This window comes from Drosophila subobscura, chromosome J (assembly GCF_008121235.1).
Source record: "Drosophila subobscura isolate 14011-0131.10 chromosome J, UCBerk_Dsub_1.0, whole genome shotgun sequence".
In the NCBI taxonomy this organism is placed as follows: domain Eukaryota; kingdom Metazoa; phylum Arthropoda; class Insecta; order Diptera; family Drosophilidae; genus Drosophila; species Drosophila subobscura.
Window position 1 is genome coordinate 19461912 of NC_048532.1, and position 22122 is coordinate 19484033.

General features: G+C 46.1%; 5 protein-coding genes across 10 annotated transcripts in view; 1 reads left to right on the plus strand and 4 right to left on the minus strand.

Annotated features, from left to right (window-relative positions):
• The window catches only part of LOC117893726 (protein boule), a 30070-nt gene extending 29401 nt beyond the window's left edge, over positions 1 to 669 (plus strand). For all 4 annotated transcript variants that reach the window (XM_034800441.1, XM_034800442.1, XM_034800443.1 and 1 more), the window contains one exon: positions 457 to 669. In XM_034800441.1, the coding sequence (XP_034656332.1) occupies positions 457 to 617 (161 nt within the window). In that variant the 3' untranslated portion in view covers positions 618 to 669. The remainder of the gene's footprint in view (positions 1 to 456) is intronic.
• Positions 670 to 6211: 5542 nt separating this feature from the next.
• Positions 6212 to 6908, minus strand: LOC117893730. The gene has a single exon (XM_034800451.1). It carries the CDS (start codon positions 6742 to 6744, stop codon positions 6532 to 6534), a length of 213 nt encoding a protein of 70 aa, XP_034656342.1. The 5' UTR covers positions 6745 to 6908; the 3' UTR covers positions 6212 to 6531.
• A 1956-nt stretch (positions 6909 to 8864) lies between these two features.
• On the minus strand, positions 8865 to 10389 carry LOC117894829. Its single transcript, XM_034802077.1, has 4 exons — positions 10103 to 10389; positions 9666 to 9776; positions 9184 to 9606; positions 8865 to 9123 (listed from the first exon to the last, which is right to left on the minus strand). Exons 1-4 carry the CDS (start codon positions 10283 to 10285, stop codon positions 8971 to 8973), a joined length of 870 nt encoding a protein of 289 aa, XP_034657968.1. The 5' UTR covers positions 10286 to 10389; the 3' UTR covers positions 8865 to 8970.
• Positions 10390 to 11105: 716 nt separating this feature from the next.
• Positions 11106 to 20384, minus strand: LOC117895450. Of its 3 annotated transcripts, XM_034803119.1 has the most exons (17): positions 20243 to 20384; positions 19502 to 20063; positions 19252 to 19449; positions 18823 to 19068; positions 18288 to 18761; positions 17709 to 18227; positions 17341 to 17586; positions 16820 to 17287; positions 15994 to 16746; positions 15435 to 15929; positions 13206 to 15374; positions 12756 to 13147; positions 12540 to 12695; positions 11706 to 12477; positions 11547 to 11639; positions 11401 to 11484; positions 11106 to 11334 (listed from the first exon to the last, which is right to left on the minus strand). In XM_034803119.1, exons 1-17 carry the CDS (start codon positions 20288 to 20290, stop codon positions 11198 to 11200), a joined length of 7812 nt encoding a protein of 2603 aa, XP_034659010.1. In that variant the 5' UTR covers positions 20291 to 20384; the 3' UTR covers positions 11106 to 11197. The 3 variants fall into 3 exon arrangements, with proteins under 3 accessions (XP_034659010.1, XP_034659011.1, XP_034659012.1); XM_034803120.1 differs by lacking the exons at positions 18288 to 18761; positions 18823 to 19068; positions 19502 to 20063; positions 20243 to 20384 and having other exon boundaries at positions 19289 to 19436; XM_034803121.1 differs by lacking the exons at positions 15435 to 15929; positions 15994 to 16746; positions 16820 to 17287; ... (3 more) ...; positions 18823 to 19068; positions 19252 to 19449.
• On the minus strand, positions 20310 to 22034 carry LOC117895452 (cytochrome c oxidase assembly protein COX18, mitochondrial). Its single transcript, XM_034803124.1, has 2 exons — positions 21524 to 22034; positions 20310 to 21468 (listed from the first exon to the last, which is right to left on the minus strand). Exons 1-2 carry the CDS (start codon positions 21986 to 21988, stop codon positions 20875 to 20877), a joined length of 1059 nt encoding a protein of 352 aa, XP_034659015.1. The 5' UTR covers positions 21989 to 22034; the 3' UTR covers positions 20310 to 20874.
• Positions 22035 to 22122: the final 88 nt, after the last annotated feature.

Consider the following 22122-nt stretch of genomic DNA (forward strand, 5'->3'; position numbering starts at 1 on the left):
ACTTACGATTGATATGTATAACGATACTATCCCCATGATCATCACACAAGTGTAATACAAAAAAAGAAAACAAAAAGAATACATATTTAACGATACAACCACACACACACCCCTCCAAACACACACATACTACCTATACGCCTATATATACATATATATATAGTACATATATATAGATGAGAAGGAAGAAAAGAGAACGCATAAATAGCAATAACAATAAAGCAACAGCTACTTAATAATTTTAGCAAAATGCAAAACACAAAAAAAAATACAAACAAATATGAGAAGAAAATACTAAAATGGCAAAAAAAAAAAAAACAATTTTGTTTGCTTTTATTCGCTTTTTGGTTGGTTCTTATATGCTTATTTTTCAGTTTGTTGAAACCAGCAATCCAGTTCGTGTGTCCTCCCTCTGCTCCTTTCCCACCCATCCATTTATGAAAATATCCCCCATAGAGAACCATCCACCACCAATATCGCAAATGGCATCGCAGCAGCAGCCGCACCAGAACCAACACCAGCAGCAGATGCTGCACCCCCAGCAGCAACCGAACGCCAACTGGATGGAGTTTGACGATCTCAATATCAATCTGAACAACTGCGGGCCCCGCCTTTAGGGTAGTTGCTTGTGTGGGGGTGATCGGATGAAACAGAGAAAAACGAACAAAATAATTATCTAAATCAAAACTCGAAAAAGCGAAAATTATAAAGTAAAAACTCAAAGAAAAAAAACTGAACATCTCGAGCAGAGCTCCGCGAAGAAGGATTGGCAGAAAAAGATGGACCTTACCCGGAATTGGGCTCCAGAACGTAGCACAGAATAGAGGAGCCTCTTTCGAGCCGCATAAAACTCCAAAAAAGTGTTATTGTTCTATAATTTTCACCTTTAACACCCATCCGACCCACCCAAAAACCAAGTTTTTAGTTCATATTTTATTTTGTTTCTGTGTTTCAAATTGTTTTTTCTTTGTTTTTGTTTTGTTTTTTTCACAATTTTGTCCCTGGGCTGCACCTAGAGCAGAGAGCGAATTAAAGATCAAGCGAGGGAATCCAATAACAACGTCGTTTCCCCCAACGATAGACACACAGACACAAAGCAAAATCTTTCGAACCCAAATGCAAAACCGAAGCATATCCATTACTTCCTTCAAAATTTCAATGTTAGCATATCAACCACAGACAGACTTTCAATCCACCCGATGATCTCAGCTCTCGTAACGCTTCAGCAGCGCAGCAACCAAATTTCAAATCACAAACTAACATAAAAAAAACATAAAAAATGTTTTGGGCTAATATTAACGATTAATTTTTTGTTCTGCGCATTATTCTTTGATTTTTCCGTTTCCAAATTTGCAATGTTCTTTGAACCAATTAATTAAGTTCTTCACTTTCTGGTTTAAATCTTGTCTTGACTAAATTTGTGTTTAATTTTCTTCCAAATTCATAACGGTAACGTTATCAAATGTGTCAGTCACTGTCTTGTACTGAGAGTTAATTAAAAAATAGCCCAAAACGAACAACCCAGCTATGATTTCTTATTTACTTATCGTTTATCGTTTATTTATTGAATTTTGAAGACGTGTAGCATACTTTACAGATGCTTCCGAATACCTGCAAAAGAAAATGCAAAATCAGCAACGAATCTTTCAGTAGCATGACACAGTCGACACAGACGATAGACGGGAGGGAGCAGAGCACAGCAAACGCTTAAAGATGCTTCAATATGATGACGATATGAAATAGTTGAATTAAACGGTTGTGTCAAATTAGCTCTAATTAATCTCGATGTCAGCGCTGACGGTGGCAACTTATCTAGTCTAGCATTAGACTTGTCTAAAATCTCTAAATGTAGTTCAATTATAATTGGTTTGCTAACTCCTATCTCTCACTACCGTGTGTGTGTATCTTTAAGCTTCCCGTGTCCGATCGTGGCGAAGGTATAAACTAATACTAAATATAATCTATAAAGGAAAACATACACCTAGATGATGATTCGTATATACAACAATATATATATATATATATACAAATACATATAATTAAATGTACAAGAACAATATCTCAATGGCGTCTCAACACAAAACCGAAACCAAATTACATACAAGAATATTTACGGAGCGGAGGAGAATTAAAACCGAAATGGTCAGTCATTACATGGATATAAAAAAGAACATTTTTACATAAGAAAAATGCATTTTTTAACAAACGTCTACGTGTGAATTGAATAAAACCTTATATTATATGTGTATACACGCATATATATATATTATATATATATATACATTTTATTAAATATATATATACATATATATATGTATATGTAACGTCGAGCAGCAATTTTTTATAACAAGCAGCGGCCCAGCAGCAACGGCAACGGCTATGGCACCAGCAATGGGAATGAGATGGAAGCGGAAACGGAAATAGAGCAACCCCGACTCAAGTGTGTCCTTGGAAAAAAGCGCCTGCACATGTGCATGTGTGCATATGCTTCGCCTTTTGCCCCCTGCTGTACACCGTGTGTGTGCGTTAAAACGTTTTTGAAGTAAAATTTAATTTACACAAGACTGACGCTAAAAATATAACTAAGAATATTAAAAGTGTACTAACCGTTTACGAATTTTTCAAATGCCACACACGGAGTACTGGTGGGTGGTGCGGAGGGCCAGCCATCGGGCATCGACGAAACGGTCAAGGGTCGGGCAGGTTGAGCAGTCAGCGGGGTGGGTGGGGCGCCGATTTGTATATGGTTATATTATATTGTACTTAATAAATGGAAAACCTGAGATATATATTTATATTTACAATAAAGAAAAAAAAACCAAAACGTAAAACACAAAACATATAAATTATGAAATACAAAAAACAAAAAAAATATATATAAATAAAACAAATAACTTAAAAAGCAAAATTAATGGTAAATAACAAAATATACAGTGTTATTTTTATTTTTATGATATTGTACTTACATTAGAATAAAATTAACGGCGCAGCAATAATAAGAACAAAATTAATTAGAAAACAGAAGCAGAAAAAAATAGACAGCAAAAATATCCACAAGAATATGTGATGTGTGATGATGAATCGATGATGAATATTGTGTGTAAAGCAAACACACAACATGATAAAAATGAATGAAAGTGTCTCATTAAAATCCCAAAAGCAAGATGCAAAAAAATAAGAGTGTTAGAGATATGATTTTGGGATTCAGGCAGCATGGAAGATCATTACAAAATTAGTTTCAGTAAATAATAGAATGGTAGGGGACGAGCCTAACATACAATAAACGTGCAACGAAATCTTTTAGATTAAACAAGGAATAACCTTAAACCACACCCACACACATAGGTGCATTAAATAGCCAGATCTGTACTCCACAATCCAACCGATATATGACGATTGGAGTGGATAGCGTTATTTCGTTAGTTCGGTTGAAGTTACCATTATCCCAGAGTCACCACCATAACCACCACCAAATCTTTTTTGGATCATTGTTGTCAGCAAAAGAGTTTTTCGAACATACTTTATACAATGCAAAAGCAAAAGCATAAGCAATTTCTAGAGCGAGATTTCGATCCGATCTGTATGTAGAGGCAAAACATGGCAAATGGTGAAAAGCAAAGAACAAACAAAAGGGTTTTTCTATCAATGTTGAAATGAACGCGAGTGTTTTAGGAAATATTTAACCATATATACAACCATATATATTGTATTGTATTGTAGCTAAAATGGTTTCATGTAAACGAAATTGTTGAGTATTTTTAGTCACGGTAGAGAATCGATGTAAACGAAACACAGACACAAAAGAACACAAACAACTGAAGAATTTACAACAATTGTGAGATGATATTTTATGGAACTCTTTTGGAAATCTTCTCGGTTACACTTTTATGGTTTTCTTCAAATTTTTATATATTTTTGCGCAGAATTTCGTTGATTGCCTTCTGCTGACAAAACTGTGTCCATTAAATTCCCGTTTCATTGATATAAGTTGGCCATTAAACCCCAAAAAAAAAAACCCTCTAAGATGCAAAAATAAAACGAAATAAATGCCGAAATTCTGTTGCAAAATATACATACAAAATCGCATGTCTGAATGTGTGTAAAATTATCTAAATTAAATCCAAGTGCATTTCAAGTGCTGCACATTGTGAGAATCTGTGCTGAAGCTGATGATGAAACAGGAGACAGGAGATAGGAGTCATTGTGTGCTTGCCACAAGAGATACACATCTGTAGAGATACCAATACCGAGATACCGATATAGACAGCGATATATAGATACCGATACACCTACATACATATTTTAAGCCAATTAAAGCGCCCACGTGAACGAGGGATAAGAATTAAAAATATAAAAAACACAAAAATAGCAAAGATTAGCTGAAGAGTAATGCAAAATACTCGTGAATACTAGAGAAATTATACTTTTAGCTAAACTCAAAATGGAAAACTTACAAAAAATGTATCCAAATTCTTCCGTAAATGAAAAACATTTCTAGCAAAACAATTTACCATACATAAGAGTCTATATATACATATAAAGTATACTATATACTATACTGAGCAGCATAATAGTAGAGTCAAAGTCAAGGAAATACGTAAAACATATGAGACACTAAAAAACGAACACACCCCAACCCAAACCCCAACTCGAAAACCACACAAAAGGAATTACAGATCAAGCAAACGACAAATGATATCAGCCAGAAGCAGAACAAAGCATAGAAAGAGGAGGCTATAGGTGGTAGAAAGAGACAGATAGAGGCAGAAGATAATGGCAGAATCGAACTACTGATCTCTAATGTGTGTTCTATGCTGAAAGAGAGGCAGAGCTAGAGATGCAGAAGCAAGCAGAAAACACAAAAAGTATTACAATTTTGAGCTGCAATATTTTTTAATCAAAAAACGAAGCGAAGGTTTAATGAAAGTAAAAATAAATATAAAGATAATAATTAATATATATTTTTCTCTTTTGAGATAAACGAAAAACGAAAACTGTTTTTGATGTGAATTGAGTTAGGAAAAACAAATTTAAAATAAACAAAAAGAGATCATAAAACAGTAAAACATATTCCGAAAAGTATCAAAAAAACAAAACAAACGAAACCAAAGCTATAGCTAAGGAAATGCACAAAGTTTTGTGTGTATTTTTTTCGGTTTTATTCATGTGTGTAAAACTTCCGTGTGAACAAAAAACAAAAAAGAAAACCAAAACTACACTACACTACAAAAGCAAAGCCAGACACTAAGCCCAACTGAAATTGTCAAATATGAATAAATATATAAAGTCTATATGGAATATATATTTAGATAACAATATATATATATACATATATATTATATACATATGTACATGTGTGCAACTTATTCAGATCCATCAAAGTACGATGCAGCAAAGGAAAGAAGTCTCTATATATATTTAGTAAATTATAACGAAGGAAAGTAAAAAAAAATGAATACGTAGTACAACGGCAAGCGAAATAAAAAGTATAAAGCAAAAACATATAAGAAAACGAAACGAAAACACAAAAACGCGAACATTCGGGAAAATATTCGGGAAGAAGGTAAAATCGAAAATGCAAAAAAAAAAAAAACATAAAAACAAATGAAGAATAGCATAAAAAAATAATTATTTATAAAGGCTGTAATTTTAAGTAAAGAACAACCCGATAAATATAAACACGATAATGGAAGGTAAGGGGAAACCAAACGAAAAGCGAAACAAAATTTAACGTAAACATATTTCACCCACAAAGCAAATTATATTAACTAAATCTGAATGGTAAGACAAGAGAGAAATACTATAAAACTTAAGTACGAACGATATCTAAAACGAAATTATAAACCTAAAAGAAAAACGTATATAAAATAATTACATACAAAACGAAAACAAAAAAATAAAGTAAAGCATAAACGTAAAAGCAGAAAAAAAACCACAAAAAAATTATATATACATATACGAGAACTCAATGTATGTAATAAATATAAAACTAAATAAATAAAATATTTAAAAAATGGAATAAACCGGAACCTCTGAACGTCTTTCACTTGGAGAGTCGCCGCCGATCAGGCAATGGATTGATGTCACGCGATGACGCACCTGAAAGAGAGAACCTCTCCCCTCCCTTTGAGCATGAAAAAACATCGTATGGGTTTCTATTATCTACAAACTAGAATGCATTTTATTTAATCTTTGTTGTTTTTTTTTTTTGTAATGCCAAGGTACATGTATAGCCGTAGCCACGCGGCGGCCCCTGCCTCTGGGGAGACATCGCACTGGGATTCGTTTTGGTTTTGCTCTAGTTCCAGTTCCAGTGACGCTACGTGCCGGTTTCGTTTACAATTACTACTACACTCACGATAACGTTTATCGCTCTACAATACTACACACACAATAAATACATAGAGTGCAAAATGCAAAAAAAAAAAAATTATTATGAATATTTAAAGTGTGTCTGTCGTCGTCTGTCCACACATTAGGAACATGTCAAGGCCGGAACTAAGAGCTATGTGGATGGAGTCGTCCTTCCCTCTACTTGTTGATGAAGCTGTGATTGTGATTCTGCAGCCTCACACTCTTCGGCGCCAGCTGGGAGCGGTCGAATTCGCAGGTCTTGTTGGTCTTCACCATCCGAGGATTGGGTCCCGCGGAGGCCCTCCAGTACACCGTTTGCACAGCATTCCGTCCGGCAATGTAGCGGGATGATGAGGCAACCAAATGAGGCAATTTATTTGCAGCAGACATTCTGGTGATTTGATGGGATTTGGCGTTGTTCCTTGGTAGCAGCTATCACAGTTGGTATATAGAGAGAGATGTTCTCTATATCAGATTTAGGTTGGGTTTGGCGGGGGTATACTGTCTCTCCGCTTTGTTCAATTCATTGGCGCGCACGATTCGTTTCTGTGGCTCTAGTCGCTGCTGGATCCAGTATTTATAGGAGGAGTCTGCTGTTCGCTTATCTCTCCATTTGTGTGTTTGGGCATTTGCTTCTTTCTAAGTACGAGTAGTTGGAGGCTTATCAGCTGTTCGCTGATGATACTGCTGTTAAAAGGGTTGTTAATTGATTAGCTTATGGCCCAGAGTCACCGAGAGCCACCCACCCGGACAGACCCGGGCCACTATTGCGATGCGCTGCAATAAAATGCAACTGCGACGCATTTTCCTTGAAGGTTTTTGTTTACCTGTCTGTGGAGTGTTTCAGCTTTGTTCTGGTTATAACTAAAGACTCAATCTCGTAAGAATACTTCCCATATGCAGCTCAAAGTCCAAAGAGCACATTCATCCACAAAACTCTCTGTATAATTGCACAATCATACATACTCTATATACCCTAATGACGTAAATCAATGAATATTTATTCTGTATTTAATTACTCGCCGAGTTGACACATTTTCGCACAGCTCTCTCGTGGCACAAAACAGAGGTCATGTTGGCCCATATACGAGTATGAGTGCATTTTAATACTCAAACACATCCTGCCTATTAGATTATGCACTCTAAGATATATTCCAACTATTTCTATGCCTAGTATAGGCTCGTGGCCCGGGGTCTTGTCTCTGTAATGTGTGTTGAGCCCACTAGCATGAGCTCTCGACGTGTGCACGCTCGGTCCTCTTATCAGTCTGCCTTTCAAAACAAAACGTCATGAGTATGAGTCGGGTTGAGTCTATGACTGCAATCAGCTTGAATGTGTTGTAAAATCCGGCAAAAAGCGTGCGCTCGAAATTCGTTAAATAACAATAACAAATAACAGACGATATGATGATCGCATCGCTTGGGCACCCATTGCAAATTCAAGTTCATTACAGCAAGCCGCCTTCACAGTCTTATCAACAACCTCCTACCACGTTGTCTCATAGTGCAATTTCTTCGTCATGCTCCAATATCTGGGCCGGAAATCGGGAAAGCAAAGTACATTAATCTTATGGAGGGAATACAATAATATTCCTAAGGAATATTTTGTCGCCAAAACTTTTCCGCTTTCACGCTATCGTAGAGTGTTTTCTATAGCTTGTTTACAATTGTTTTCTTTTTTTGACCAGCAGACGGTAGACTTTTTTGCTGGTTGGGCTCTTGCGACTGATAACGCGGCGAGAGTTTGTTCCCATTTAGCTCTTGGCACTTTCTGTGCCAAAAATCACTTATCAACAAAGAAGAAAATAAAACAAAGTAGAAAACAAAACTGAGGAAAGAAAAGAATATAAATAAAGCAATCGCCAGACTTTGGCTTCTTAGCAGGCGATGTCGATGTCCATGCCTGAGGGAAATCGCGTGAAGAAATTTTGAGGCCTATCGTTTCGTATGATTTTATGACATAGATTGCGGGGGGGCCTTACCCTAACAATAAAAGAGATTGTAACCCAAAAGAGCAGAGAATCAGCAGGTGGGATTGCTTTTGCCAGTTGCCGGGCACTGATAAGGTTTTCTTTTAGTTTTTTCGGCTTGTGTTGATGTTGATAGTGTAAAATGCGAACCAATGCTATAATAACCCATAATCGGAATGTAGATTGGCACTGGCATTGACACAGACGTGTGTCACGGTGTTGACTCAATATAAAGAACAAACATCAACAAGTTGTACAAATTTTGGCAAGCAACTTTCATTGCCTACTTTTGGGACTCTAACTTGGGCATAGATAGGGTAGCGGTTGTACCAAAAAAGTATTCTAACTGGAAGAATTCCCTGCTAGATTGCTAATTGAATTAAGTGTACATACATTTAACGCCTACAACTAACCGAATAACCAACTAATTCCCACTTAAGTCATCGGATCTGACTGTGGCCCGCGGTAATTGGGTTTAATTGGTACAGACAAGAAGACAGGCAATTAAAGCGGAAGCAAACGCTGTGAACTGTGGCTCGATTGGGTTAGATTTTGGTCTCTGTATTGCTTAAGTAGTTTACACATAAATTAACATAGTATGGCTGGACTCATTAAATACGATTGCTGCTGCCGGCAACGATTGACCTCACTGGGCGCGAGCGCGACCCCAGACGAGCAGAAGCAGCAGGAGCATCGAGATGATGCTGCCACCCAGCTGCCCGCAGCCATTGCAGACCTTTCGAATGGTTTCCGTGTAGAGGCCACGACGTGAGAGGAGGTTGCGAATGCTGCGCAGCTCCTGGAAGGATATTAGATGATAGTTTGTTCCAAATGTAGGTGGGAATTCGCTTTTACTTACATCTGCACTGAGTCCCAGGCGATTGCGTGACAACACCACTGTGTAGATGGAGCTCTTCACATCGTTGCCGCAGAATGTCAGCACCAGGTGATCGTTGACCGCCTTGACCACCTGCACGGTGCCCGTGAATTGTGTGTAGGAGTTGAGGGTCACCAGACTGCCGCGCTGATCGCCAATGTTGGACCATTGGCCGGGTGTTCGGGTTGTATAGTTGAAAGTGTACTCCAGATTATTGTCGCGTTCGCTCCAGACCAAACGCAGATAATTCTGCTTGACATGTCCCTGATGATTCGGATAATCGTCCTCGCTCATATACGAGGGTGTGGTCGGGGTACGTCCGTAGTTGTTTTGATTGCGGTTGTAGTCCGGCGTGCCATAGCCACCTGCTCCACCATAGCCGCGATTGTTGAGACTGTTGACCATCTGGGAGAGAGATTTTAAATGAGATTTGAGATGAGATCTCTGGGGGCAGCTACACTTACCTGATCGGTCACGTCAGCCAGGTGTATGATCACGCACGAATCGTACTCGTAGACGCCGGGAAAGTCTTGGCTGTGGACAATGATCTCGCTGCCATACCAGAGGCCCATTATCTATATAGGGACAGATTCTGGTCATTAGTTGTCGAGTACACACACACCCAAAGAGTGAGAGAGAGAGAGCAAATGTAATATAATGCTGATGGGGGTCATCATTTGTGTGCGATTTGCATGCGACTCTTGCTGTGCGTTCAATTAAATGCCACTACAGTGGGACACAAACGATGCTGGCTGCTGGCTGCTGACTGTTCACTGCTCCTCCCTCGACATTGGGCCCACATTCGGCGCAAAGGGTTAATTAGAACAAATCAGCAGCAATAATTTCATTAGCCAGCCAGGCATTCCCTCTAATCATTGGGAGTGCCCTGCCCCCTCCTCACCTGTTCCAGATCCACCGAATTCTGTGGATTGATGTTCATGCAACGCATTGCCGAATTGATACGCTCCGTTGTGCTGGATCCACCCGGCAAGGTGATGCCATATTGCTCCAGCGCATTGCCGGCTATGTGACACCAGCAGAGGCTGAAGATCAGCCCGTAGGCTGCCAGGGATTTGGTGTACATTCTTGTGGATTTGGATGCTCTGGCTGCAATGATGTTTGGCGATGATAACCCCACTAGATTGCTGATCTGCACTATCTGAAGTCTCACTATTGACTAAAACAACGGGACTGAGCTTAACCGACAGCTCAGATCGGATGCGCAGCGACACAGAGCCGGAGAGAGAGCTGCAGAGAGAGAGAGCATCTCTCGCGAGAGTGGAACCACCCGCTTAAAGTGAGAGTGCACGCTTTCAGTGTGGGAGAGAGAAGCACAGAGCATAAAGAGAGCAAGAGAATACAACTGTTCATGTGTGGACATGTCTGCGCATGCTCTGCTCTGCGTACGTAGCCCAGTAACGGCAAATTGTTATATTAATTAAGTTAATTGTAGCGCTTTTTTCTACAGGGCTGATCATCCAGCAACGCCCGCACAATGCGACTCAAGCGAGGCGCGTAAGCAGAGCTCGCACCAGCCCGAGCCCCCCTGCCACCTTCCGCTACCTACTCCCCCTTTTGACCCACGAGTCGCTTGGTGTCAATTGAGTGTGTGTCCGCTCCGAGTTGACCGTCAATTAAACGAGTGGATGTGGCTGCCCCCAAAAAGCCAGCCAAGAGGCAACAGAGGAAAAATCCGCAGCTTGAGTGGAATCGGAGTAAAGCCTATGGGAATGGGACTGGGGATGAGTCAAGAAAACATCAACGGACTTGTGAATTAAATCATTGTCGTCGCTGGCGAATGTTGTTGTTTTGCCGCTGATGTTGTTGTGGTTCCGCTTATTAGCATTGATTATGCCATTAAAATGCCGCTGGCTACGTGAACGACATTTCAAACGACAGAAATATTCAAAAATAAAACAATTTATTACAAGTTTAGTTACAAAATTCGAATTTTACATATACTATCTAGTCATGTAAGCGAATAGGAAGCTTCCCTTTAGAAGCGCAACAAGCTCTCATTGATCTTCTCGTAGATCCAATCGATGTAATGATTCACGCGCACATAGACACCCGGTCGGTTCATGTAGCCACAGTGCTGTCCCCACGATATCAAGCCATACAGGGTTTCGCCATCTATAAATAGTAGAAGAAGAAATTGTCAGAAGATACTAAATATTAGCAGGCAGCTGAAACTTTTACCATCATCAGAGCAAACAAGCGGACCGCCAGAGTCGCCCTCGCAGGCATCTACGCTCTCATCCATGGAACCAGCACAGAACATGCCTGAAAGTAAGTTAAAAGATTGTCAATTTTGTCAATGTACATTTTACTATAAGCAAAATCACCTTCGGACATGGCGGCGCCATACACTTTCGATTGCTTGCAGGTTGCATCCGGCAGTATGGGCAGCTCCGCAGATCTTAGCACCTGAGCAGGAGCTGCAATGGAAGAGGGAACATAATGAGCTGTATACCAGAGATCTCTATGATTGATACCCAACTTACTGGACACACCCGATTTTATGGAACCCCAGCCGGAAATGGTGCAGTTTCGATTGGCTTGGAGCACCGCATTCTTGTCCGGCAGACAGATGGGCTGAACATAATCGCTGAACTTGAGGGGCCGCTTGAGCACCACCACAGCAATGTCGTTGTTCATGTGTGTGCCGTCGCGGAATTTCTCATGGGTGTACCACTTCTCAATGAAGGTGTCCACCTCGGAGGACTCGGCAATGTTCGCATAATGATCTCCCACGCGCACAAAGTACGCATCCTTCGCATTGCCATAGAGACAGTGGGCGGCGGTGAGTAGATGACGCTTGGAGATCACCACAGCGCCGCACCAGTGACTGGAGATGCCGCCACGTCCGCGTGTGCGAATGGTGGCCTGCCAGGGATGACGACCGCGACGCGCTGTCTTCCCTTTGATCACACGCTCCCCGCTGTGGGCATACTCATCCGACAGATCGTCCTTGAAGATGCCGCAGCGACGAGGCGAGCGCATGGCACGGCTGGAACGCTCCCACAGCCCAATGTCGGAGTAGGTGAGGGCGGCGCTCTTCTCTGCCCCCGACTGCTTCAGCGCCTTGAGGCGACTGGCAGAACGCGGCGGCGGTCCGGCCGAGCAATGCAGCGCCACATCCTCGGTGTGATTGCAGTTGTGATCGCCCCAGTTCCAGTGGCTGCACTTGTCGATGCTGCTCTCATTGCCCAGGCACATGACCTGATCCAGCCAAATGGGTCCGTTGCCATGGCCAAAGATTTTATTCTCCAGTTTCTAAGGGTAAATAGGGAATAAGGTGAAACTTTATGGAGAAATCTCGACTGATTCTGCCTTACCGCTGGTCCATAGTAGCCGAGGGAATTGCATGCCACTTGGGCGGCCTTCAAGTTAAAGTCATCATCGCACACGCTGCCCCACACGCCATGATATTTGACCTCCAGTCGTCCCTCATTCGAGCTGCGTCCACCCTCCAAGCGAAACTCTACAGGAGCCTGTGTGTGCAAAGGAATTTCATAAGTGTCCAATGGGAGGTTTCCTGACGCTCAACCCACCTGACAGATGGCTGGACTTTCATCCGACTTATCCGCACAGTCCGCTGTGTGATCGCAGACGAAAGCAGGCGGTAAGCATTCCTTGGAGGTCTGACAGAGCCAATAGTTGTTCGGGCACTTCATCACGGGCACCTTGCAGGCCACGCCGGCCACCTCATCGACGCCGCAGTTGTGTACGCCCCAGCCCTTGAAGTCGCAATCCTTGAGCTTCGTCTCGTTGCCCTGGCACTCCACCTCGTCCATGGCATAGTTGAAGTTTTGATCTTCTGGAGCATAAAAGGAGCTGCCACGCACCTCTTGGGCGCCCAATTTGTAGCCCAGCTCGCGGCACACCACATCGGCATCCCGCAAGCCGAATTTGTCGTCGCAGACATAGCCCCACTTGCCATTGACTGGGGAGAGAAAGGAATTGATTAGTGAACGAGTTCGTGCTCTCTGGTTAAGACTCACTTTTGACAGATATGCGACCCATGTGCGGCTTCTCGCCGCCGGTCAGACGCACCTCGTAGCCCAAGTGCTGGCAGTTGCTCTCATCCTTGCGATTGCCGCAGTTATTGAAGCCATCGCAGACCGAGTCCAGCGTCACGCAGTTTCCATTCTGACAATCGAACTCGCAGCTGTCATTGAAGGAGCTTCGCACGCCGATCTTGGGTGTGGCTGACTCGGCATTCGGATTGGACAGCAGCTCCCAGCTGTTCTCCTCCTGCGGCTGCTGCGGCTCTTCGGGCGCTTCCCATTCGCTTGGAGTTTCTTTATTGGCAAAAGGATTGGGCATCTCTGGGTGACGACGATGAAAGTCGGGACTATGCTCGTGGTGTCTGTGTTGATGTGGGGAGTGAGGGGGCAGATGGTTGTGGTTGTGTTTTTGGTGCAGCGAGTGCGGTTCGAGTAGATTTGGATGACGTCTGTGAAAGTCACGACTGTGACCGGACGCGTGCCAATTGATTGTCGTTGTCTCGATTGCCGCACGGCGTGTGCTCCGTTGGTAGTCGGTCTGTGATCGGTACGTGGTGGGATCTAAGGTCTGCTCGGTATGGGCCGTTTCCCCAGCATCTGCAAAATCAGAGTCAGAGTCGTCAGTTAGGTCCAAGCTCTCCTGTTCCCCGGCTTTAATCAGTTCAGCGTCATCGTCCGGATTGGGTGTTGTTGTCGCTAATCTAATAGGGTTTGGAGTTGTCGTCGTTGTCGTGGTGCTAGTACTCGTTGGGGGTTTGCTTATCACAGAAACTAAAGCCAATTCCGCCTGCTTTGCCTGGCGCTCCTGAGCATTGCCACTGTGATTGAAGTAGGGACGCAGCATCAGCTTAAGCGCCTCACTAATGGCCAGCTGGGACACAGGATCAGGCGTTGTGGAACGCTGGGAGACTGATTGAGGCGTTGCGGGTGCCTGGGAGGCAGGACTCTGGGGGGGACTGTAAAACTTGTGGTTAAAGGGAGGCGGCGCATAGCCACTTCTCGCGGCTGTGGTCGTCTCTGGTAGCCAATAAGGCCTTGGTCGATCGATTGCCTCATAATCAATGTCCTCTTCATAATCGTTATCCTCTTCAATGCTGAAATCGTCAGGTCGTGCTGTCGTCGTGCTGGTTGTCGCTGAGGACCCCTTGGCCCAGGAGGCATTACGCGAATGGGCAATGCCCGCATAGGAGGGACTATAATGCGGCTGACTGCCACTGCCACTGCTAGTCTGAGGCACGGAGGCATTAACAATGCGCGGATAAATGGGATACACGTGCAGCATGGAGGGTTTCTTCGTTGTTGTGGTCAGCGGACTGGGTTTGGGCGGCAGCAAGCCACCATAGAGATTCGATTCATCGGAAGGAGTTGCCGGAAGTTGGCTGCTGGGAGTGGGTTGAGGGCTCTGCCGTGGGGCACTTGGATTGAAACGTGTGTCTATCTGATGCGATTCGCTTGGCAGCTGATCGTTGTCCTGTTTGGGTGGCAGCAAACCCCGACTGGGTGCACGCGGATAGCTCTGTGGCTCTTGGGGATCGTAGTCCAAGTCGATTGGTTGTTGTCCTGCTAAGTGTGCCCTGGAATGGAGTTCCCTGCCACTAGGCTGGTACGGATTGTAGGTCGGGCGATCGTCCGGCGTGTAGTCAAGGTCTAGGGGCTGTTGTCCAGCGAGTGGAGCAAGTGGAGGCATTGATTGGTTGGGTTTTTGCTTTGGGGGAATGGGCTGCCATCTGCTGTTCTCCACTCTGGGGCTGTAGTTGTGGCGCGACGGAAGGGGTGCAGGAGCAGGAGGTTCCTGAACGGGCACGGCGTAGACCACCTGGCCAGGGGTGCTGGGCGCCATGGGTGCCAGAGGCGTGCTGGGCGCCAGTGGAGTCTTAGATGTAGGATAATTACGGTTGGGCTGTAGCGATCCCTCCACATAGAGCACACTCTGAGTGGGTGAACGATGATCGTAGGAGCTGCCCTGGCCGGACCAGCCCTGCGCTTGATTCGCATGATACTGAGGACTGTGCTGGAAGCCAATGCCCGCAGGACGCTGCATATTCATGTCCCTCCAGCGATTGCCATCGCCAATGACTCTCGTTGTGGTCGTTGTCCTCGCCACATAAGGATTTCCCCACGCATCCTGCCCAGCTGTCGTGTAAGACTTGGACTGTCGATTGTCTGCAATGAGGAAGGAGCAAAAATTAAGACAAGTCGGAACCACAGCAAAGGGTTAGTAACCATTCGGCTGATCCCGCCACCCATAAGAGGAGGAGGAGGAGGACGTTTCCCTTTCGCCATCACCCCTGACGATATAGTCACAGCGATCGTGGCTGGGCACCTCGGCAGCTGGCTCGCACAAGCGACGGGAAATGCTGAAAATCTGTCCACTCGGACAGTCGTAGATCCCGGCCTGCCCCGGCTGGCAGCGGAAGAACTTGCTGGCAATCCGCGGATGTGGCAGCGAGCCACTGATGCCCACGGGGCAGACGGGTATGGCGCCCTCGGCTTTCATTTGCTGCGTCCACTCGTAGATGATCGACAGCTCAGTGTTCGTGTAGAGTCGATCCTCGCGCTTCACCTGCTCCTTGGGCTGGCACAGCCCGTGGAAGACACTGAAATGTTGCTCTGCCGGACAGCTGGTCAGCACCATGCCATTCGGGCCGCAACTCAGGAACTTTGTGCAGTCGAAAGGATACACAAAGTAGCCACTGGCACCCACAGGACATCGCACATCTGCCACGGGGGAGAGAGCATTGTCAGATACACAATTTGGAACACGTTTGGCGGCTCTACTCACAGCCAGCCTCCTCCACGGATCTGTGCTGGTTGTAGGGTATGCGATCCCAGCTGGCCACCTGCTCGTGAGGCACACAAAAGCCGCGGGAAATGCTAAAGATATCGCTGCTGAAGCATCTCCGTGTCAGCGTGTGTCCCTCCATGCAGTGCAGATAGCCCATGGCATCGAAGGGATTGGGGAAGAGGCCAGTGGCTTGGGGTGGACACATCAAGGCAGCGGACGCGGGCCGATAGGCGGCTCCTCCGTCAAAGGGCGGTCCAGTTGCTTGTGAACGTGTCGGGTATCCTTCGGCAGCTGGGTAGCCGCTTCCAGGATATGTTTGTGGCGGGTAACCACCGGCCTGTGGGAAGCCTCTGCCCTGCGATTGTCCGTAGGCTTCATCGAGTGCAGGTGCGGTAGGTTGTGGCTGATATCTGCCATCTAGTGGCACTCCTGAGGGTTGCGGCTGATAACCACCATCAAGTGGGAGAGGGTAGCCCCTGCCCGGCCCGTTTGGCATCTCCACTTCCGCCTCTTCGCTCAGCTCGTGCTGCGTCTCGCTCAGATACTCCACGCGATCGTAGGCCGCCGTCACCTTATCCCTGGCCACGCACAGCTGCTGCGAGATGCTAAACACTTCGCCCTGCTTGCAGCTCTCGATGGCCGTCTGCTGATCCCAGCAGATGACATACTTGGTGCAGTCAAAGGGATGCAGATAATAGCCCTGGCTACGGGGAGGACACGTGATCATGGTGAGATCCTGCATAAAGTCAGCTACAGCAGGAGGGAGGAGACGAACAGCTGAACTCGAATCAGTAGCAAAGGAACAATGTGACAGAAAGCTTACTCGAAAACTGTCCAGAAATGTTCAGGTAAACGTAATCCAGATAATCATGAACAGAGAGCAGATGACGAGCCGCACACACCCGCTGGGAGAGACTGAAGACGAAGCCGGGAGGACAAGACTCCACTTGGAGCAGTCCATTTTGACACTTGACAAAGTGTTCCGCATGGAAGGGATAGGGGAAGTTGCCTTGAAGACTGCGGGGACACGCTCTGAGTGGAGATTGCAACGTCTGACTGTCCTGATAGCTGTACGTGGTCTGAACCTGCAGCTCCTCCCAGAACTTGACGCGATCTCCAGCAGTTACTTGACGCCGCGGACGGCAGGCCTTTTGCGACAGACTGAAGGCCAACTGTGGGCCACACTCGACGATGGACATCTTGCCAGCGGAGCAGCGAACATATTTGCCAGCATCGTAGGGATAGAGATGGAGGCCATCGGTGCCTCCGGGACAAGCGGATAGAATCATTGCTGGGGGAGGCAAAGAGTAAATGGAGAGACTGGACACCCGTGAGACGACTTACAATACTCGTAGCTGATCTCCGAGACGATGTACGTCACATAGTCGGAGTAAACCAATTGAGACTTGAGCTGGCACTGACCCATGGATATGCTGAAGACATAGCCAGGCTGACAGCCCTGCACGGCCACCTTGCCGGCCTTACAATTGAGGAACTTGGTCTGATCGAACGGGTGGACAAAGAGTCCATCCACGCCCGCAGGGCACAGCAGATCGCTGGCAAACGTCGCCACAGTAGTGGAAGGAGTGGCTGAGAAGGGGCACAAGGATTAGAGTTCATCCCAAAAGTAGCAGGCAAAAAATGGATAGCAGAATGGAAACCCAAAGATGATAAAGCAGATGAAAAGATCAAGAAGAAAGGATTTGACTCACTGGAAGGCTGCGTGGAACCGCTGCGGTATGTTGCACCACTCTGAGCAGCACTCCTGCCGCTGCAGTCCACTTTGTGGGCAAAATCACAGGTGCTGCTGGCAGTGCTCCAGGCAGTTCCCGGGCCACAGCTCTGCACAAAGGTCTGACCATTGGCGCAGTTCAGGAACTTGCTGCAGTCGTAGGGATGGGCTTGCAGGCCAGTGGCACCCGGGGAACATGAAGCAACGTCCAGGTTTACATTCAGATTCTTGCCATGCGACTGTCGTCCCTCGTTGAAACCTTCACTGAGTTCATGTTGCGCCTCACGTAGATACTCCACGCGATCGTAGCTCGCTGCCAGTTGATCCTTGGCCACACAACGCTGCTGGGAGATGCTGAACACCTGCGACTGTGGGCAGCTTTCGACGACAGTCTGCTGATTGAGGCACTTGAGATACTTGCTGCAGTCGAAGGGATGCAGATAGTAGCCCCTGCTCTGCGGAGGACATGTAACCGCGGTCAAATCCTGCATAAATTCAGCTGCAAACGAGGAAGAGTCACAACGGATCAACGGAGAGGAGAGTTAAGTCTTTGGCTTACTGGAGAACTCAACGCTGAGGTAATCATAATCCAAATAGTCATGGGCAGGGAGCAGATGACGGGCCGCACACACCCGCTGGGACAGACTGAAGACAAAGCCAGTTGGACAACATTCCACCTGGAGCTGGCCATTCTGGCACTTGACAAAGTGTCCCGCATGGAAGGGATAGGGGAAGTTGCCCTGAAGATTGAGGGGACAAGCTTTGAGCAGGTATACCAGAGCTGAACTCTGCGTTTCCTGGTAGCTATAGGCCGTCGTCTGAACTTCTAATTCCTGCCAAAACCTCACACGATCCCCAGTGCTCACTTCATGTCGCGGCCGACAATTTCTTTGCGACAAACTGAAGGCCAACTGTGGGCCACACTCGAGAATGGACATTTGGCCATTGGGGAAGCAGCGTACATATTTCGCAGCATCATAGGGATAAAGATGGAATCCTTCTATGCCACCAGGACATGCGGTAAGCATCAGACCTGAGAGAGTGTACGAGGTTAAGGAAAATGGCAGGGAGTCTCACCAAATCGTGGCACTTACAATACTCAAAGCTGACCTCAGAGATAATAAAAGTCACATAATCGCTGAATACCAACTGAGATTTCAGCTGACAAAAGCCCTTGGATATGCTGAACACATAGCCGGGCTGACAGCTCTGAACGGCCACCTTGCCGTCCTTGCAATGAAGGAACCTCGTCTGATCGAAGGGATGGACAAAGAGGCCATTCGCGCCAGCAGGACACAGTAGATCCCTGACGTGAAGCTCGGCAGAAGCGAAAGCAGCAGCTAGGACAGGGCAGTGGAGTAAGGATTATAATTTTAAACAGTAAAGAAGCAAAAGCAGGCAAAAGCAAAGGCATGGAAAAGCAGATGAAAAGCAAACCAAAACCCAAATGGAAAAGCAAATGAACCCAAAGAAAAGGCAAAGGCAAAGCAGCATAAAAAAATAATTGAGATTCGACTTACAGGAGGACGACTGGGCAGAGGAGGCTGAAAAAACACATACCAATTGGTGGGCATCGAAGATGTGCCCACGGGGACATGTCTCCACCCTTGCTTGGACACCGATGCCGCAAACCAAATACTTGTGCGGATCATGGCGATGCTGGTGAAGCCCACGCAGACCGGGGGGGCAGCTGGGAACCTCCGAGGAGACTTGTGGGTAGCCTGACCCAAGTGTTAGTTAGGGGGAAAAGCGTGAAGCATTAATCATACATACCTTGTCCGGTTGCTCCTGCGCCACAGTCGACGGTGCTCTTGTGGACACAAATGAGGGCGGCTGGACTGAATGCCGTGCCCGGTCCGCAGTCCTGCACAAAGGCCTGTCCATTGGCGCAGTTGAGGAACTTTGTGCAATCCGTGGGATGTGGCTGCAAGCCAATCACGCCAGGCGTACACCTCGGCTCTGCATCCACTTCCCTCAGGCGCGCCGATCGATTTGGTTGAGCTGCCGCTGGCGCTGCACATGCCACATTGCTGGGATGATCGCACACCAGAGCTCGGGCATTGAACAGTGTGCCGGGTGCACAGGTTTGAATGGTGGGACTGCCATTGTGACAGTTTACATAGCGATGGCAGTCATAGGGATAGGGCACCACCCCGGAGAACTGCGGCGGACATGCTCCTCCTGCTCCCGATCCTCCTCCCGCTGGTCGTTCGTAGATGGGCTGCTCTTGAATGTTCCCGTGCGTTGAGTGGCCTGCCGATAACCCGGCCTGTTCCGACTGATCGCTGCCTGTCGTCCGGTAGCCGCCAGAATGATAAGCATTCGCCTCATGCCCCTGTCGAAGGCATAATTATGAAATTATTATTGAAAAACATCAATTGAGATTGATCTTTGAGGGGTTTAGCTTGTAAATTAGGATCAATTCAAACGCGCAATCCCTTCCTGTTTACAATTGGCAAAACTATTTCGTAATTGATACGCCAGATCGGTTTCCAGACTCCACCAAATACTCACATTCACCACGAGGAGCGCCAGCCAAAGGCCCAAAAGCCAATTGGCCATGTTTTTCCTTTATGTTTTCTTGACTATAGATTTGTATAAGTATATTCCTTTATATTCCACAGCTACCGATAACGTCTGTTTAAAGATGTTGCCCGAATTGCGTTCGAATTTCAGTTTTTTACTTGTGATCCCGCTCAAGTCTCAGCCTCAACTGACTCAGCGCTCGACTCGCATTTCAATTGAAAGGAGAATCTCTATCTCTGCTCCCTGCTCCCAGTTCGCTGATAGATGCTGATGAGACTCGCTCGCTCTCGCCGCACATAGCCAATTGAGTCGGGAATTATCTGTTTTAGTAATCTTCAAGACCTTTTTGTTTTTACTCGCTTATCGCTGCATTTTTGTTTGTATTCTTTTTTTCGAGGGTTTTTCCCTCACATATATTTATGGTGATGCTCTGCGACTGCTGATAATGAATGGGATGGGGTGGCATGGATGCTCCTCCGCTATGCGATGTTGATGAAGATTTACAGTGGCGCAAAGATGCATTTTATGGCTGCTCTGCTCTCTGTTTGTATTTGCATTCAACAAACAACTTATGTTTCACCTAATTTAGACTAGAATGACTAGGGTATGGGGGTAGTGGATCACTTGGCTGCTGGCTTATCTGCTGGCGGCGTCTGCTCAGCCAGACCCACTCTTTGCTGTATCTTTAGCCAGATCTGATCGTAGGGTTGACTCAGTTCCGTTTGCGTTTTGGGTATTCCCACTGCCCGTCGCACTTCAGGGAAGAGCAGCAGCATATTTTGTGCCAGGCCAAAACTGCTGGAGGCCACCCAGTACACACACAGAGCTGAGGGCACGGTGCAGGCCACTGGAACCATCACAAGGCTCAGTCCGCGAAATACATTAGTGGATATCTTCTGCAGACGCGTGGGCGGGCGTGTTCTCGACATAGATTGCAGCTCTATGATGCTCAGATTGAGCAGACCCAGGGCCACTGGCAGTATATAGGAATTGTCCACCACAGTGAGGTTTGGTATCCAGCCAAAGCCGCCAATTGTCATTTCTGTGGCGGTTATTTGGGCTTGCAGCGTCGTCGGATCCGGCAGCATGTAAACCAAATTGCGCAGTGCGACGGACTGGAATATCCACAGTGGAATCTGACCCCATAACACGATGATGGTCTTCATGGGATGGCAGTTGTCGCGCACTATCAGGCGCTGCCATTGCTTCTTGATCTGGAAGAGAGGGAAATTAGAAAATGATCAACGAAATTTTGTTTGTTATGCAAACCGAACGCCTGTAGACGGCTGTCGTTTGTTTGTCGCTCCACTTGAACTTCTGCTTGGCCATCGCAGCCTCGCGCTTCAGCTCCTCCACTATGGCCGGCATTTCCAGGGCTAGCCGCTCAATGCGCGCCGTTATTTTGTGCTGGTATATCGTCAGCGGCAACGTGACGACGCCTCGAAACAGGAACGTGGACAGCACAATCGAGGACCACCAGGGCAGGCCACTGTAGTCATGGATCTGGATAAGTGCATCCTGCATATAGGCCACTGGCGTGCTGTTCGACAAAGTCTGCCAAAATCCGACTAGACCGCTGGCATTGGAGAGTTGGACAGTTGCCGCTGCTGCCGCCGCTTCTGTTGATGCCAGGCGACGATCGTGTGATCCGTTTGGTGTGCTTGCTCGTAGGTAGGTATTGGTGTAGGTGGCCGCAATAGCCGGCCGTCGGCAGGCACGCAGCAACGTTGTCATTTAAAAATAGTTAAAAACAATTTACTCCGTCCGGTAACCGCGGCTATCATCTGACCCTCGAAAATATACAAAAACATAACTTTTCCATAACAAAATATACCGTAAATATACCATAAATCCTACAAAGTTTTCCT

Bases quoted from the DNA above. Each gene is read 5' to 3' on its own strand.
- LOC117893730 (XM_034800451.1), bottom strand. From the start codon at position 6,744: ATGTCTGCTGCAAATAAATTGCCTCATTTGGTTGCCTCATCATCCCGC.
- LOC117894829 (XM_034802077.1), bottom strand. From the start codon at position 10,285: ATGTACACCAAATCCCTGGCAGCCTACGGGCTGATCTTCAGCCTCTGC. The intron at 9,777-10,102 runs GTGAGGAGGGGG...GTCCCTATATAG, and splicing joins ATTCGGTGGATCTGGAACAG to ATAATGGGCCTCTGGTATGG. The intron at 9,607-9,665 runs GTAAGTGTAGCT...TCTCTCTCCCAG, and splicing joins TGGCTGACGTGACCGATCAG to ATGGTCAACAGTCTCAACAA.
- LOC117895450 (XM_034803119.1), bottom strand. From the start codon at position 20,290: ATGGCCAATTGGCTTTTGGGCCTTTGGCTGGCGCTCCTCGTGGTGAAT. The intron at 12,696-12,755 runs GTGGGTTGAGCG...TTGCACACACAG, and splicing joins AAAGTCCAGCCATCTGTCAG to GCTCCTGTAGAGTTTCGCTT. The intron at 11,335-11,400 runs GTAAAAGTTTCA...TACTATTTATAG, and splicing joins GCTTGTTTGCTCTGATGATG to ATGGCGAAACCCTGTATGGC.
- LOC117895452 (XM_034803124.1), bottom strand. From the start codon at position 21,988: ATGACAACGTTGCTGCGTGCCTGCCGACGGCCGGCTATTGCGGCCACC. The intron at 21,469-21,523 runs GTTTGCATAACA...CCTCTCTTCCAG, and splicing joins CAGCCGTCTACAGGCGTTCG to ATCAAGAAGCAATGGCAGCG.